The sequence below is a fragment of the Mirounga angustirostris genome, unplaced genomic scaffold, assembly GCF_029215605.1.
Source record: "Mirounga angustirostris isolate CCGP_5_RB_7025 unplaced genomic scaffold, mMirAng1.0.hap1 SCAF_12, whole genome shotgun sequence".
Taxonomy (NCBI): domain Eukaryota; kingdom Metazoa; phylum Chordata; class Mammalia; order Carnivora; family Phocidae; genus Mirounga; species Mirounga angustirostris.
The window spans coordinates 90,064,877-90,082,067 of NW_026991720.1; the positions used below are offsets into that span (position 1 = coordinate 90,064,877).

At 41.4% G+C, this 17,191-nt stretch overlaps 1 protein-coding gene across 9 annotated transcripts in view; it reads right to left on the minus strand.

The window, feature by feature from the left end:
• The window catches only part of NRCAM (neuronal cell adhesion molecule), a 277,791-nt gene that overhangs the window by 50,273 nt on the left and 210,327 nt on the right, over positions 1-17,191 (minus strand). For all 9 annotated transcript variants that reach the window (XM_064575428.1, XM_054505349.2, XM_054505348.2 and 6 more), the window contains 7 exons: positions 15,857-16,053; positions 14,383-14,505; positions 8,698-8,868; positions 8,129-8,185; positions 6,110-6,221; positions 3,215-3,399; positions 1,660-1,791 (listed from right to left, as the gene is read on the minus strand). In XM_064575428.1, coding sequence (XP_064431498.1) covers positions 1,660-1,791; positions 3,215-3,399; positions 6,110-6,221; positions 8,129-8,185; positions 8,698-8,868; positions 14,383-14,505; positions 15,857-15,995 — 919 coding nt within the window. In that variant the 5' untranslated portion in view covers positions 15,996-16,053. The remainder of the gene's footprint in view (positions 1-1,659; positions 1,792-3,214; positions 3,400-6,109; positions 6,222-8,128; positions 8,186-8,697; positions 8,869-14,382; positions 14,506-15,856; positions 16,054-17,191) is intronic.

Below are 17,191 nucleotides of genomic sequence, written 5' to 3' on the forward strand. Positions count from 1 at the left end.
AGCTCTTCCTTGGTCTAGACCTGCCATTGTAAGACCTGGATGGTGAGCCACAGGGACTGAGCCATGGAAATCTGCCAGCATTTCTCAGATCCATCCTAGGGTGAAGACTATTTCAGAAAAGCCAGTTTAATGGACCTTTTAGTTATGTAGAAGTAGAACCAATTTTTGTCTCTGGCTTGGAGGCAATGAGGAGCAAAGCTGCTCTACTTCATAGGCCTGAACGTTGTCTTTATTGTGAGTCAAGAATATCTTTGCTAATTATTGTTATTGGCTAGAGGGTGAGCCTGAGTCTAGGTTTTAAATGAAAGCCAATTTTCTCTCTCTCTCTGGGTCTGGGTGTGAACTTCAAGAAGGGGAAAATGTGCAGAGATTCTCCTTCAAGCAGCCGCTGGTGGTGGCTGAGGCCGGGACAAAAGGAGAACTGGTGTGCTCTCTCTCTTAGGAATCTGGGAGCAGGGAGGGGCAATATCCGATTTTAAGTTTGTTTTGTTTTGCCATCATCCTCAAGCCTTCCACTATCCGCAAGCCTTTCCCTAGGTTTTGTAAAGCTGGTGTCTGCTGTGATTTAGATTAATGGATGGGCCTGTGACCACACTCTGGGGGACCGTTCTGGGCAGCGTGGCGGCAGGCTGGAGAAGCTGGTTGAGAGAGCGAGAGCCACGAGTGGTCCAGGGAAGACGGCTAAGGGGTGGCCCACAGCAGCCAGGCCTGCATCAGTACTGCTCCAGTGAGCTTGGCATACCTGGGGAGGGGAGACTAGGCAAAGACCGAGGGTCCTGCACGTAGTCACGGTCAGAGGGTATGTTCTTCTGTGGGCATTAAATGGGATGGTGACCTCTGAAGACCAGAGAACTGGGGAACATCTGGGCTGTGCTTAGGAATGAAAACTCTTTAAATGACTACAGCTGTGTCTCTTATTCTCGTCACAGCCTCCCCTCCGTGTCTCCTTGGACTCCTGTGCTGTCTCCACAAAACACTCGACATTCGGAACAGAGACAATCATCTGAACTCTGCAGGAATGTTTCTTTCTGACCCTGTCATTCTTTCCTGGATCCATGTAAAAAAACAGGAAATATTGCCAAGTCCTAATCAACACATACCGTCACGTTAAGGGCACAGAGTACTCTGTCATAAAGAATATCTAAAGGTAATAAAATAAACATCCAAAGGTAATTTGGTGCCTCTTTTTTTTTTTTTACTTTTATTTTTTTATTGTTATGTTAATCCCCATACATCATTAGTTTTAGATGTAGTGTTCCATGGTTCATTGTTTGCATATAAAACCCAGTGCTCCATTCAGTACTTGCCCTCTTTAATACCCATCACCAGGCTGACCCATCCTCCTGTCCTCCTCCCCTCTAGAACCCTCAGTTTATTTTTCGGAGTCCATCGTCTCTCATGGTTCGTCTACCCCTCCGATTTCCCCCCCTTCATTCTTCCCCTCCTGCTATCTTCTTTTTTTTTTTCTTAACATATATTGCATTATTTGTTTCAGAGGTACAGATCTGAGATTCAACAGTCTTAATTTGGTGCCTCTTTTTAAACTACACATGGCTTCCTTCCTCACCACCAGTGATTTTATCCCCACCTGTTCCCTGCTGAGATGTAGCTATGCTCTGAAAATGGACTGCAACCGCGGAGCCTGTCAAGGCAACTTACTTTCTCCTGGGACTCCATTCAATAACCAGCTAATTCTGGGCTTGGGGTTGCCACTGGCTCTGCACATCAGCCTGCCGTCCTCTCCTGGGGACAGCACAAGGTTTTGAGGTGCCATGATCCAGTATGGGGCCGCTTTGTGAATGAAAGAAAAAAAACCCACAAACACTTGAATCATACAAGTATTCTAGCAAATCTAGTATGCTGAACTATTTTAATAATAAAAATATTTTACAAAATATTTATTAGCTTCCTTTTTTTAAGAGTAAATAAATTCATAAGTGATGCCTCAAAGAACACTTTAGATTTTCAAAAGAATGTTTCAAGAGATTCACAGACAACTATGTATTATTTCTAGAGCCTTTTGATACAAAGACCATCTCACTTTACATTAAATTAACCAGACATTAGAAAGGTAACAGATTTCGCTAAGGTTATAGAGCAATTTACAGGGACAGATAGGGCTAAGAAACATGAATTTAGATTCTGAGCCCTGCAGAATACACATAATTATAAACCTGGGAAGGAAGTTAAAAAACTTCGCATTTTTGAGAAGTTGAAAAGTTAGGATAGAGAACTCCCATGAGCCCTTCATCCAGCTTTCTCTAATGTTCCCTTATATAACAATGGTTCAGTTATCAACACGAGAAATGAACACTGATACAATACCATTAGCTAAACTACATCTTCTTCTACTAATGGCTTCTCTCTGTCCCGGGACCCTCTCCTGGATACCACATCGTCTTTACTTGTCTTGTCGCCATACTAGTTTCCTCCAATCTGACAGTTTCTTGGTCTTTCCTTGTCTTTCGTGACCTTGACACTTTTAAACAGTACTGATTGATTATTTCATAGAATGTCTTTCAACTTGGGTTTGTCTGGTGTTTTTTCATGATCAGACTGAGGTTTTGGGTGATGGATCCCTCTTACTGCATCATTTTAGGGGGTCCACGATACCAACATGACTTTTTACTGCTTATGCTAACCTTGAGCACATGGTTGGGGTATTATCTGCCAGGTTTCTCTGTAAAGTTGCTATTTACCTGCTTTCCATAATCTATTCATTAGAAGTGAATCACTAAGTCCAGCCCACACTCAAGGGTGGGAAATTCAGCTCCATCTCCTTCCCAGAGGAAAGGTGAAGAATTTGTGAAAATATGTTAAACCTGCTTCTGTAATTAATTTTTGGGGTGTGTGTGTGAGAAGAAATACTTTGAGGCCAAGGGGATCCCTTGTTTCTCCTTAAAGTTTCATCCATCTTTCATCACTGGCTCTTGCCTGCAGGAGTTATAACCGTGGGATGTTAATGGTGATTTCTGGTTTCCCTCCTTCTTTCTACAGTTATTAATTGGAATTCTTCTATGAGAAAGGTTTGAGAAAGAGAATTTTTGACCTGATTTAGATGCACTCTAAAGAGCAGTGAGAAAAGAGGGTGTCAGGAATGTTGATATGAATTTACATTTATTATTAATTGAAGAATCAGATCAAAGGTGTATGTAATTGAAGATTTATGACTTCTCATGAAGGCAAGAGCCATGCATTTGAAACAATTGTATACCTTTAACTGTAACAGAAATGGTATGATGGATAGCTCCCAATGGGTTTTTGGCTATACACTGGTAATTTCCAGAGTCTGCTTCTGAAACCTGAATGATCTGTAGAGTTTTCTTGAAGTTCCTATAAAATGTCCGGTTGATGGGCAGTGTTCCATCTTCTTTTATCCAGTAAATAATTGGGGTAGGCCTGATAAGACAAATAAATGATATTATTAAAAAAGAAGTTCACCTCACTGCTTTTGAGGGTGAATCTTCATGAAAGTTGGTAACAACTTCTTTGTTTAAAGATCATGAGGACTAGAAAGACATTGTAACTAGCATCACACTTTTATAAATAATGCTTAAGCCCCTGTATCGAATTCTGTGAGCTAGCACGGTCAGGAAAGCAGCACTGCGGTAATGCATGGCACTCCATGACCTTTGACCTCCCTGATGTAATGAGCAGCCTAGCCTAGTGACTTCGCTGAAGGGGCCTCATTATTTTAGTCTCTTCAAAGTTCTGATCAGTGAGACACTCTTCGAAAATTTTACAGGAAGGAATACGTTAATCGAAAGGCTTACTATGAAATTAATGATACTGAGTTTTTTTATCAGCTAGAGTTAAAAATGCAGAAAAAAAAAGAGCTGATATATATATATATTTGTGCCCATGAACTTTTGCACACATTTCCCTATCAAATGGAAGAATTTTGATCTAGTGACTTTAGAAGATTTTTATGAGGGTAAAATAAAAATCCACTGGACACATATACTAAGCACTGAACTACGGACCAAGTACTGAGTTGTATGTTGGGAAGATAAAGACCAAAAAAAAAAGGCCTAGGAACCTCAGGAAGATCACAATATTTGTCCTTAGAAATGCAAGTGGGATTAATTGGTTGATTGTAGAATTGCTTCTGGTTTGTGTAGCTGAATAGAAATAATTGAACATATTTCTTTGATGAAATAACTTCTAAAATAAAACCTGCTGTGAATATAAAAAGAGGTAGAAAATGTAAAGTCATTTTAAAAAGTGGAAGATACGAGACCCATGTGGTATCTGATAGCATATTCCGGTGTTTTTTTTTTTATTCAGATAATCTGCACCTCACATGATCTGAAGGTAATGGATCATGGGGCTAGAAGCATGAGGTCAAACTAAGTCATGGATTGTTCTGGAAGCCTGCTTAGTATTCTACTGAACAGTTGTTAAGAATTAGAAATATTTTGATTCTGTGAGTCCTCCAGCTACTGGTTTGTAAATGATAAGAACCCCCAATATTAGTTTTATAACATCCCAAGGTTTTAAAAATTCTTTTGGAAGTTTTATGCAATTTCCAAATATCAACCATATTTTAGTTTTTATGTAATAGACTCTTCACAGGAAGGGGAATCACAAAATTGGGAGAATGGGTATCTCTACTCCCAAAAGGTTGGAGGCTGGTAGATTAAACTACTTTCTAACACCATGATGATGAAAACTGCAAGGGTTTGGGGGTTTGTTTTTTAATTCTGGTGGGAAGGATACATAATACATCTTTAAAGGGGCGTTTTGCTAGTTTCAGTTACTTGAACTGAGTAGTGTGTGTTGTGATTCCCTGACGTGACCAGCAGAGGCCTCCACAGGTCTCCTGCAGTAAAGCCATTCCTGGAGGTCAGTTCTGGGAAGGATCGAGAAACTGTTGCATTACCAGGTCAGGACATGGGATCACGACAATGTTTCTGAGACTCCATTCAATGTTTTCAGCAAATGTGCCCACATCAACAGTACTTACTCGGTGCCAGGGCTAAGATGGAACGATGTAGAAACTTGCCACTGATGTGCACCTAATTTAACAGTTGTCCTGAGGCATCTGCAAAGAAGCTAGGCTTGTGACCTGCCTACAGGAAGTAGTGGGAGAGACAGAGTGCCCATTCTGAGGCTAGACCCAAGAGCCCTAAGAGGCCGTGCATGTGCTTCTGTTGTTAGGAGAATAAGCCAGGGCTAGATGGCTGGAGGAACAGGAGAAACTCAAGGCCAAGAGCTGCCCTGCGAGCAGCCGGCAGACCCCTGGAATTGTGAACCCTCAGCGGAGCTGCCCAGCAGAGGCATGAGCAGGCTCACCCTAAAACATCCCGCTCTAGCCCGTTACAGCAACTGCCCTGCGACCTGCGGATGAATGATTAACGATAAACAGCTATTGTTTTTAAGCCGCTAGGTTTTGAGGTTGTCTGTTACATAACAGTAGCAAAATACTATACCCTAATTGTAATCATAGCAACCATAAGGTGACTACTGATACTTATTTCAAGAGGAACACTATTATGAGAATATTTCAATAATAGGAGATTCATACGGCTTATTTTTGAAAACAATTATGACATTTTTCTTGATGCTTGATGGAATTAGTATAAGACAATGAGTGTTGCTGTAATATCAGCCTCTCTTCCGATTCAGCAGGTTTCTGTAAGAAATGTACAGCAAGACAGAAAGTGCAGGGGCGCCTGCGTGGCTCAGTCGGTTAAGAGTCTGCCTTCGGACCCAGGCTCCTGGGATCGGGATCAAGCCCCCAGGTTGGCCTCCCTGCTCAACAGGGAGTCTGCTTCTCCCGCTGCCCTCCCCTCCCCTGCCCACAGGCTCATGCTCTCTCCGGCTGGTGCTCTCTCTCTCTCAAATAAATAAATAAATAAATAAAATCTTTTTTTTTTTTTTTTTTTTTTTTGAGAGAGAGAGAATGAGAGACAGAGAGCATGAGAGGGAGGAGGGTCAGAGGGGGAAGCAGACTCCCTGCCGAGCAGGGAGCCTAATGCGGGACTCGATCCCGGGACTCCAGGATCATGACCTGAGCCGAAGGCAGTCGCTTAACCAACTGAGCCACCCAGGCGCCCCAATAAATAAAATCTTAAAAAAAAAAAAAAGACAGAAAGCGTGAACTCACAGTCCCTCTGCAATGCATTCCAGCGAAAGGACATTCCCTCTTAATTCTTCCTTATGACTGGCATTGCCTTCTGGAGTTAAAAAGCTTGGTGGCCTCTCTCTATTTGATTTTGCTGCAAACAATACAATCATATGGATTAAAAGTTATGAATATGTATTTCTAGAAACACAGTTCACTGCCTAAAAATCTAATCCCTTTTCAAAACCACTTAACACTGTGAAATTCGTTAAACTGCACGTCCACACACTCTGCCTTACAAACATTGCTCACTCAGCAACGGAAACGATGTTGGTTACAGTAAGCACTAATACGAAGGACTATTTTACTCTTGTGCATTCCTTTAATTTGGGTTAGGTTTTTATGAATTTTTGGTGCTTTGGCAAATTTTCAAAATGTAGACATAGAGGAAAGTCACATTATCAAACTACCCAACTCTTAAAATTAGTGCTCGGGTCAAAGTGAAAATTAAACATATCGCGGAAGATGTTAGATTTTTCTGAAAGCTGTGACTATGGAAGTGGGCAGTTTGGTTTACACTAGGGACAACATCATAGTCAATTCCATTGATTAATCATGGACATAAATCTGTGGGGGATGTCTAAATATCAAGACGCCCAAACTGCAAGGTTTATGGAAAACAAAACAAAACTAGAAAGTTATTGACAGAGGTCTGGCAAATTGTGTGCCATACATTAAGAAAAATGAATGTTAAATAAATTGAACTTGGTTTCCTCAATGAAAAAATAAAGAGGCCTCAAGTCCGAGATCTCAGGGAGGCCCACGTAGGCTATCTTCCGTTTTATGGAAACCTTGTTTAAATGTGGCCTTACCTTCTAATGGCCTCTCAGAAAAATGTGAAGTAGGAATTATACCATCTTAAGGTTCTATAGCCCTTTACAGTTTTCAACACTTAAATGCATTATCTATTTGATGCTCACCAAAAGTGAGTGAAAAGGTAATATATGAATTATTCTCATTTCTCAGAAAAAAAAACAACTGAATACCAGGGAAGGTATTACTTGAGAGAAATGAGAATTTTCCTAAGACTTTAGAAATTGTGGAGGAAACCTTACTTCTCTGAAATCACTTTGGGAATGGTTTTGAGACCCATCTTTTTCAGGATATATTAAAATCAAATAGTAAGGCAGAAGTTGTGGTATGCCTACTCCAGTCATTGATAGTACCTTAATGTTTTTTACTTTATATCTCAAGGGTAAAAAATTAATACCGCAGAAATTCTGTCTTAGAGATCATTGAGAGGACCCTCATATCCAGAAACCACAATTTTCATTGATAGGCCTTATACTTGAAAGTCACATTTCCCTTAAGGAAACCAAATTCTTTTCTTTTTAAAAGGATAAAGTTAAATGCTCTATTTTTAAAAAGGCTATTTCTACTGAAGATAGTGACTTGGTTTTAAACAAAACTAAGAGAAATGCTATTGCTAATTATATGACACCAATAATGTCTATTTTTAAAAAGGCTATTTCTACTGAAGATAGTGACTTGGTTTTAAACAAAACTAAGAGAAATGCTATTGCTAATTATATGACACCGATAATGTCATGTGAGAACAGATGGGAAATGTGATGTTTTACTATCAAAATCCACTTGATGTTAGTTGCTAACGGTTATTAAGACTGACGAGTTAGTATTCTAGCGGGTTAATGCACTCTTATTTGGTTAATGAGAAAAGTTTGTGAACAAGACAAAAAAATGAAAAATATAATTCTAACATACATGAAAGATTTTTTTTTCCCAAATCACGGAAAATGGTGCTTCACATGAAAACAGTGATAATAATTTTTATTACTATACATACAACGTGCAAAATGTTTTAGTGACAGGATGTAAGCTTATAGCTAAATTTCATAGAAAACACACATTCGTTCTAGCAGTATTAAACATGGAACTAGGACTCTCATGAAGAAATTAGATTTAATAGCTATGGAGGTGAAGTTAGTGAACTGAATTCTACGATGAAGGAGAGGAGCATCAGTTGCAGTCACCGTAACTCACCACTATAAAACTCAGTGTCATTCAAATTAGCAGCTATGGTGTCATTCAATTCATCCACTGAAATAAACAGAATATTATGAAGAATGCAAAAAGCAGGGGAGAGGGTACTATAAAAAGGTATCGGGCAACAAAAGCAAACATATATAGCTATGCTGACCAAGTGCCATCCCTAGCACGTAAACCCAGGCTTTTACATTGTACGTGACTGACTGACTGATGACTTCACTCAGCCACCCAGCCAGTAATATAGGGACACAAAACTGAAGCTGTAGGGCTGCTAATTAAAGGCACGCTGGGGCATAAAGCACACGCAAATGCTCCGGGGACCAAGTAGACCCAGAAAGTTACTGTGGAAACAGCAACAGTGAAATCAGCAAAGAATGTAAAATACAGTATCTAGGTTATGTTATGTGTGCTCTTTATCTGCCAACACGTCAGTAACTAGTCACGGGTAGTTTCCTGATCAATGAACTTGTGTACTTCAAAGTCAGTAGTGTTTACTAGTTAATATATCTTAGGCACACTTACAAACATCATTGAAAGAGAGAGTCAGGAGGCTGAGCTCTTACCTGAAATCACCTTCACGGAAATAGGTTGCTTCTGCTGTATGGTTTGAGTGTGATTAAATCTGGCATAACAGATATAGTCCTCACGGGTATCCTCTGGGAGAACATTGGAGAAGTAAAGGTCTCCGTTAAGACCTTGAGAAACTCTCTCACTTTGTGGAAGTCTCTGAAAGGCTGGAGAAAGGCAGAGAGACATCCAGATGATTCCATTGCAAAGTGGCCACTTTCCCAATGACCAAGACAAATGTATCTACTAATAGTTTTGTGACCTTCACCAGAATTTTTTTTCCCCCTTTAAAGCTCTTCAAGTAAAAGCAAGTAACTGTAGAAACTCCAGCTGCGCCTGCCAAACCCTAATTTCTCTGGAGTGCGGGCAGAGATGAGATTAGAATCATACAGTTAAGTGTTGTATTAAACAAGTGTAAACAAACAAAAAAATGCTTTACAAAAGAGTTTGTGGGACTTTTCCTAATATTTAAGTTAGTCCCTAACTGTTAAACACATATACACATATATCTTGGAAAATGCGTTAAAAAAGGTTGTAAGGCTGTTAAGTTGGCTTGTCTCCACATGCTCGGTCAGACACCAGATACTGTGAGAGCACCTAACTTCAAACTAGGTTCCATGTGAGGCGCCCGGCATCTCAGGCTCCCTCCCTGCCTGAGCCCGTGGCCTCACTGAGGAATCGGGGAGCACACGGGGGCCATTCACAACAGCGAGTGATGATGATGGAATGCTGCAGATGAGCCCCTCAGAGGCCACCCCAGCCCAGCCTACCCCCACTCCACGATTTTTTTCTTTCCTTCTAACCTACTGTATTTTTACTTGGCCCATGTGTGCTTTATTGCCCGTCTTCCTGCACTGGGACTTTAGGTTCCAGGAGGACAGAGAGGGTCTGCTGTATCCTTGAACCCACGCAGGGCCCTTGCTAGGGGCTCCGTGATTAAGTGAAATGAAAGTCAGTATTCCCGGTTCATGCTTCACAGTTTACTTCCCCTCGGGTCCAGTTAAGGCACTGTCCAGCCTCAGGCACTGAAGGAAGGCTTTCTAAGTGGATGGAGGACTTAGGGAGGTGGGGACACTGATCTATGCATGAATTTACACTTGGGCTAACATGCATTTTTTTTTTTTTTAAGATTTTACTTATTTATTTGACAGAGAAAGAGACAGCGAGAGAGGGAACACAAGCAGGGGGAGTGGGAGAGGGAGAAGCAGGCTTCAATGTGGGGCTCGATCCCAGGACCCTGGGATCATGACCTGAGTCAAAGGCAGACACTTAATGACTGAGCTACCCAGGCGCCCCAACATGCATGTTTTAAAGCTTCTGACTCAATTCCCGGAGCCCTAACTGAGCATTCTGTGCGTCTGAAGTGAGAGAATGAGGAAACCTGCACACTTCAGCAGCCTTGGGGCTAGGCGTTCTGTCTTCTGGAGGATTCTCCAGTCTGAGCCAAGCAGTGGGCTCTTCCTGCAAAAGGCATCCTATCTAACACTATATGAAACGCAAAACTGTGGTCGAAAGCCTGCAGCTCCTCGGGGCAGGGAAATGTGGAGCCAGAGCCTGAAAGAATGCAGGTTAGCCATGTTAGCCAAGTTCTTGGCCACGATGGGGGTTTGGTTGGTGGTTGTAAATTCGTGATTATAAGCCGTGAATGCCTAGAGAAAGGGTTGTTTCAAGAATAACTCAAGAGGCGGGCCTGGGTGGCTCAGTCAGTTAAGTGTCCGGCTCTCGATTTCAGCTCAGGTCATGATCTCGGGGTTGTGAGATCAAGCCCCACGTCAGGTTCCATGCCGGGTTTGGAACCTGCTTGGGATTCTCTTTCCCTCTCCCTATGCTCCTCCTCACCCCTGGTCTTGCTCGCTCGCTCTCAAAAAAAATAAATAACTCAGGAAAATAATGTACACTTATTTGATGAATACAAAGAGTTAAAGATAAGTATTCATTTATTCTCTTCGGATTCTTGTGCTGTATTTTATTATTGATGGGTGTTGGTAGGTCAAATGAAAGGGAATGAGGCTTTAAGAGGGTGGTAGCACTTTGCTCTCTGAGATCCTTTGCCTTACACTTAGAAAAAAAAATGTATGCAGATAGGAAGAACTTGATAATGTCATCTTACAAGAATGCTACACAAATCTGAAAATTTTTTTGTATTCCAGATGCAATTTCATTTGAAAGGTCCGATGATTTGCTAACAGCCTAAAAGGTAGGTAAATGACATAGCCCAGCAGTGCAATATGGAAAACAAAGTTACATATTCAGATGATTCTGGAACTTTACAAGTATTCGCCTATGTATTAAGTGAAAAGGTCATCATTTCTGGGTAAGAACCAAGGACCAAACACTGAGTCTCGTTTCGGCAGTGACATTTGGATACACCTCTCATTTACAACTGATTCGCTATGTATTCTTTCAAAATCTGTTCAAAAGCTGTTATGCAGTAACAGGAAAATATGTTTGCTCATTGATTCATTCACATATTTATTTTTCATTTCTTTGTGATACTTTCTCTGAATATTTTTCCATATAAGAGTCACAAATGGAAATTAAATATTCCAGCGAAATTTTCTCTTTAGAAATGTGAACACTCTGAATTCAGAGGAAATCATGTCACTGAGAAGAGACTGTATTCCCTACAAATATTTTGCATTCCTTCCCACCAGTCCACCTAAACGATTCTTTTCAAGGTCAACAGTGATCCCCGTGTCGCCAAACTGAATAATTGTTTTTCAGTCAGCGCAGAAGTTATCTGATCTTTTGAAACAGTTGATTGTTCTGTCTTCTTGACATTTTGCTTCACTTTATCCCAAGGACACTGCTCTGTCTCTGTTCTCTTCCTCCCTCAGGGACTGCTCCTTCTCATCTGCTTTGCTGGTTTGTCCCTAAGTCCGCTGGGCGGCTCCTGATCTCCACATCCCAGGCTTTGCTCTGCCCCCATACCACTTCATCCCCCAGTTCTCTCACCCTGCCCCTGGCTCTAGGAGCACCTCTGCTCTACCATTCCTGCATTGCTGACCAGAGCCCGGCATCTGCCTTCCAAGTCCTGCTGGGCACCTCCTCATGGCTATCCTCCAGGCCTCCAGGTCTCTCACCTCCACAACCCTGGTTTCCTGGTCTCCAAGCAGAACCCCAAGCTACCTCTAAGGTAATATGCTAACCTATTAGCAGAGGAGGAGAGGCGGCAACAAACAGTTCCCTTAAGGATAGTACCGGCGTAGACAGATGTGAAATGGCCTAATGGATGACTTTATTCTGTGTGCTTCAGTTTCTGGAAAGATGACAAGATGCTCCACATTACTAATCATCAGGGAAATGCAAATGAAAACCACAGGTTTAATTACCTCACACCTGTCAGAACGGCTATTACATATAAGAAAAAATAACAATAATGAGTGTTGGTGAGGATGTGGAGAAAAGGAACGCTCATGCACTGCTGGCGGGAATGCAAGCTGATGCAGCCACTCCGGAAAACAGTATGGCGGTTCCTCAAAAAGTTGAAAATAGAACTACCCTACAATTCAGCAATTCCACCTTCTGTGTACTTATCCAAAGAAAATGAATATACCAATTTGAAGAGACACATGCACTCCATGTTTTTTGCAGCATTATTCACAATAGCCAAGACAGGGAAGCAACCCAAGTGTCCACCCATAGATGAATGGATAAAGAAGACATGGTATATAGACAATGGACTACCACACAACATTAAAAAGAACGAAATCTTGCCATTTGCGACAGTATGGATGGACCCAGAGAGTATTAAGTGAAATAAGTCAGACAGGGAAAGACAAATACCACATAATTTCGCTTATATATAGAATCTAAAACAAACAAACAAACAAGAGACTCACAGATACAGGAAACAAACCATTGGTTACCAGAATTGAGGAGGGGTTGGGGGATGGGCAAAATAGGTGAAGGGAATTAAGAAGTACAAACTTCCAGTAATAAAATGAGTAAGTCATGGGATGTACTGTACAGCACAGGGAATAAGTCATATTGTAATAACTCTGTATAGTGACAGATGGTAACTAGACTTGTTGTGGGGATCATTCCATAATGTATAAAAGTATGAAATCACTATGATGTACACCTGCAACTAACAGGACATTGTCAATTATATTTCGATAAAAAACATATAAAAAATAAAAAGTAGAATGAATAATCGGACATGCCCCATAGAGTTGTTGTAAAAAATTGATGAGATAATCCACGTGAAGTTCTCAGCAAAGGGACTGGCACTTCATAAATGCCCAATAAATATAAGCTGTTGTTGGAGATTAAAAAAAAAAACAACCTGAATGACAAAAGGTTAACACATCCCAAATAGCTTGAATCCCTGCCCCCAGCCTCGGGATTCTGCTTTTTCAGGAAACGGTGATTCCGTGTTGTCAGCTGCTCAGTGTTCAGCTCTGGAGTTATCTTTGGTCGCTCCCTCTCACGCCCCCAGCCCGATCCCAAGAAATCCTGGAGGCTCCATGTCCACAATATATCCAGAAGCTTTTTGTTCCCACCTGACAGTCACGACCCAAGTCCATGTCACCGTCAGCTTCTGCCTGGATTTCAGCAGGGGGCTCCTGGCAGTGCCCCTACCCCGCCTTTGTCCCCTCTGCAATCCACACAGGAACTGCAGGAGGGCTAATGCTAGCTGGTTAGGTCCAGGTATAGTCACTCCTTCCGTGTCTCCCCACTTCATTCAAAGCAAAAGCCAAAGCCCTCTGTACTGAGCCCCGGACTTCTCCGACCTTGTCTGTCTCCCTCCCACTGGGTTCGCGCGGTCTGGCCACGCTGCCCTCTGGGGCTTTCCAGGCACTAGGATGCTCCTGCCTCAGAGGGCCTGCGGGTTTCCCTTCCACCTGGACATTTAGGGGCCTGCCTTGCTCTCTCATTCCTCTAAGTCTCTGCTCAAAACGCTGCTTCTTTTTCTTTTTTTTTTTTTTAAGATTTTATTTATTTATTTGAGAGAGAGAGAGAACACAAGAGTGGGGTGAGAGGCAGAGGGAGAAGCAGACTCCCCGCTGAGCAGGGAGCCTGCCACGGGACTAGATCCCAGGACCCCGGGATCATGACCTGAGCCGAAAGGCAGACGCTTCACCAACTGAGCCACCCAGATGTCCCTGCTTATTTTTCTTCATAGAACTTATTGTCAACTGACGCCTACTTTATTTATTTATTTTTAGAAGATTTTGTTTATTTATTTGACAGAGAGAGACACAGCGAGAGAAGGAACACAAGCAGGGGGAGTGGGAGAAGGAGAAGCAGGCTTCCCGCCGGAGCAGGGAGCCCGATGCGGGACTCGATTCCAGGACCCTGAGATCATGACCTGAGCTGACGGCAGACGTTTAACGACTGAGCCACCCAGGCGCCCCCTGACGCCTACTTTATAAATGCATTGATTTCTGCTTCTGTCTTCACCCCCAACTATTCCCACTGCATAGAATATGAGCTCGGTGGAAGCAGGAAATTTGGTTTCTTTAGAGCGGTGCCTGGTATACAGTAGGTGCTCAAGAAAATCATGTTGCTTATTTCATGACATGTTATTTATTTCAACGAGCATTTCTTTTTTTTTTTTGAGCATCTCTAAAACACCTTATAAACATTTTTATGAATCATGAGAGGTAACAATTCATTGTGACAGCAAGTAATCATAAGAAACTTGAAGACAGAAAATTCATATTTTTAAAACTTACAATTATCCATCCAGAATATTATAGGTGGTGGTAATCCAAGAGGGGGTCTGCAGGGAAGTATCAGAGACTGGCCATTTCGAAGTATTATTGGTTCAAGTTTTTCTTTGGTCCACAGTGGTGATCCTATGATATAAAATAATAACTTCTAAGTTATTTCTGCATTGAAAAATAAAAGAGCACTAGAAAGGAAGACAAAATAAACTTTTGGGGGGAATAGTAATTCAGAATTCATGTACATTAAGACAACAAGACAATAACTTTTAAATCCAATGCTAAAAAAAATGATGATTTTTATTCACTGCCATTAATAGTATAAATGCTGACACAGCAATTCCATGTCTAAAAGTTTGTATTATTAAATAAATCATTAAGAAGATACATCATAGGGGTGCCTGGGTGGCTCAGTTGGTTAAGCGTCTGCCTTCAGCTCAGGTCATGATCCCGGGGTCCTGGGATGGAGCCCCGCATCAGGCTCCCTGCTCCGCGGGGAGTCTGCTTCTCCCTCTGACCCTCCCTCTTCTCATGCTCTCTCTCTCTCCCATTCTCTCTCTCAAATAAATGAATAAAATCTTAAAAAAAAAAAAAGCATGCTGCGGTGTGTAAAAAAAAAAGAAGATGCATCATAATTTCGCTACGAGAGTGTTCTTTACGAAAGAATGGAAGGCACTAAATGTCAAAACGTTTGTTTAAACGAGTAATTGTGCACCTACACTTTTGAGTGTCATATAGTAAGTATACGTATGTAGAAGATTGATATGAGAATATACATGATACGTAGATAAGTCAGAAAAGGTTATAAAATAGTACTTCAGAATGAGCTCCGTTGGAACACATACACGCAAATCTGCCTAGAAAATGTGGAAAGAGCAGTGGGCACTTGCTTGAATGGAAAGAGTCATGAGTAAATTTTTCAATTTCTTTTTTGTTATTTGTAACTTTTTCCCCAATAATGAACACAGGTAATAACAAGTTTTCAAAATGATCAGAACTGCAAATGGCTATGTTCTTTAAATACATGCTCTTTAAATACAAGTTGTTGAGAGGACATGGGTAGTGACTATTGCAAAAAGAGCCACAATTATCTCAAGGTAGTGAGGTCCCTCTATTTCCAGTGAAACTTAGAAACAAAAATGTTAATTACCCATTACCCATTTTATACTGAATTTATTTCCGTCGGGCTGTCGGAAGTTTGCTCATATATAAGATACGTGAGAAATTAATAATTTGATCAATTCGGGGAAGAAACGCTTTTCTTACTCCTGGTGTTTTATTCTGGACTCGCATAAAAGACATACTGGGTTGGCAAAGCATTAGGCTAGTGGAAAGGAGCAAGAATTTTCAGGCAAAACAAAGTGAGAGTACTGGAATCAATGGCATTGCTTTCTTGTAATAGTATCTAGATGAGGTCACAGATGCTGAGTCTCAGAGCCATCCTTAAAAATAGGGTCCTGTTTGGCAGACAAGTCCCACTTACTGGAAGGACGGACAACAATATTATTAGAAATTGCCGCTCCGCGCTCGTTCCTGGCTGTGCACTGATAGACCCCTTCGTAGGTCTCTGCTTTCCCTTCGCTCATGATGTTGATCGTGAGGGTTCCTGAGCCGGGCTTCATGGTGACGAGAGGGTCCTTATCTATGTCAAAATGCGTCCCATTGCGGGTCCAGGAGAAGCTGCCCAACACATCAAGCATTAAACTTGTTAACAGTCCACAAAAACAGGATGACTTCCTCTTTCACAAATTCCTAGCCGTTTTGTAGGCTTCTAGAGATAATGATTACATTTTAATATTCAGTGAAAGAGCAATAGGCTCCATACCTAAAATGTTTCATTGAATCAGAGCTTAGAAAAAAGGGCTGCAAGACTGTTTAATCACAGACCTGTACCCCTGAAACAAATAATACATTATACGTTTAAAAAAAAAAAAAAAAGATAGCAGGAAGGGAAAAATGACGGGGGTGGAAATCAGAGGGGGAGACGAACCATGAGAGACTATGGACTCTGAGAAACAAACTGAGGGTTCTAGAGGGGAGGGGGGTGGGGGAATGGGTTAGCCTGGTAATGGGTATTAAGGAGGGCACGTTCTGCATGGAGCACTGGGTGTTATATGCAAACAATGAATCATGGAACACTACATCGAAAACTAATGATGTAATATATGGTGATTAACATAACATAATAAAAAAAGAAATGTACCATTTTAAGGTACATGTCTTCATTTAGAACTAGCCGAAATCTGTCTCAAGGAAATCAGGCACACAAATTGCCTGTCATTTTTCAAAGAAAATACAGAAAGTAGGTCTCCGAGGCACATTCTCTTAGAGCTTTATTAGCATTTTTATTGTAAACTCCATTGTTCACAGAGTTGATAACCTGTCTATAAAATTTTGCTCTGGGCTGAAATGTGACAAGAAAGGCCTTCCCAGGTACTGGTACATGAGTGCATTTGAAAGGGATCAGACCAGTTTCAAGTTAGCAAAATGCAAAGTGTAAGTTGGGGGAAGGGGGTGAGAACGAGGTCAGTGGTGTTTTCACTGTTGGCTATTAAAAGTGGTAATTCTCTATAAAACACATTTTGAGAATTCTCAATTCCAGAAGAGATGATTTTGTAAATTCCTCAGGAAGTATTTCAAATTGTCAACTGCAATTCTTCTTTTTCCGTTTTATTTATAGAAAAGACTGCCTGGAACAGAAGTTGTGGCGCTCATGTAATGAAATACTTTATAACTAGTCATAAATCCACAGTGGCCACACTTATACAGAGGCACTGAGCTCTAGACCTCACTGTGTTTTGCCTGCCCACTGGGATTT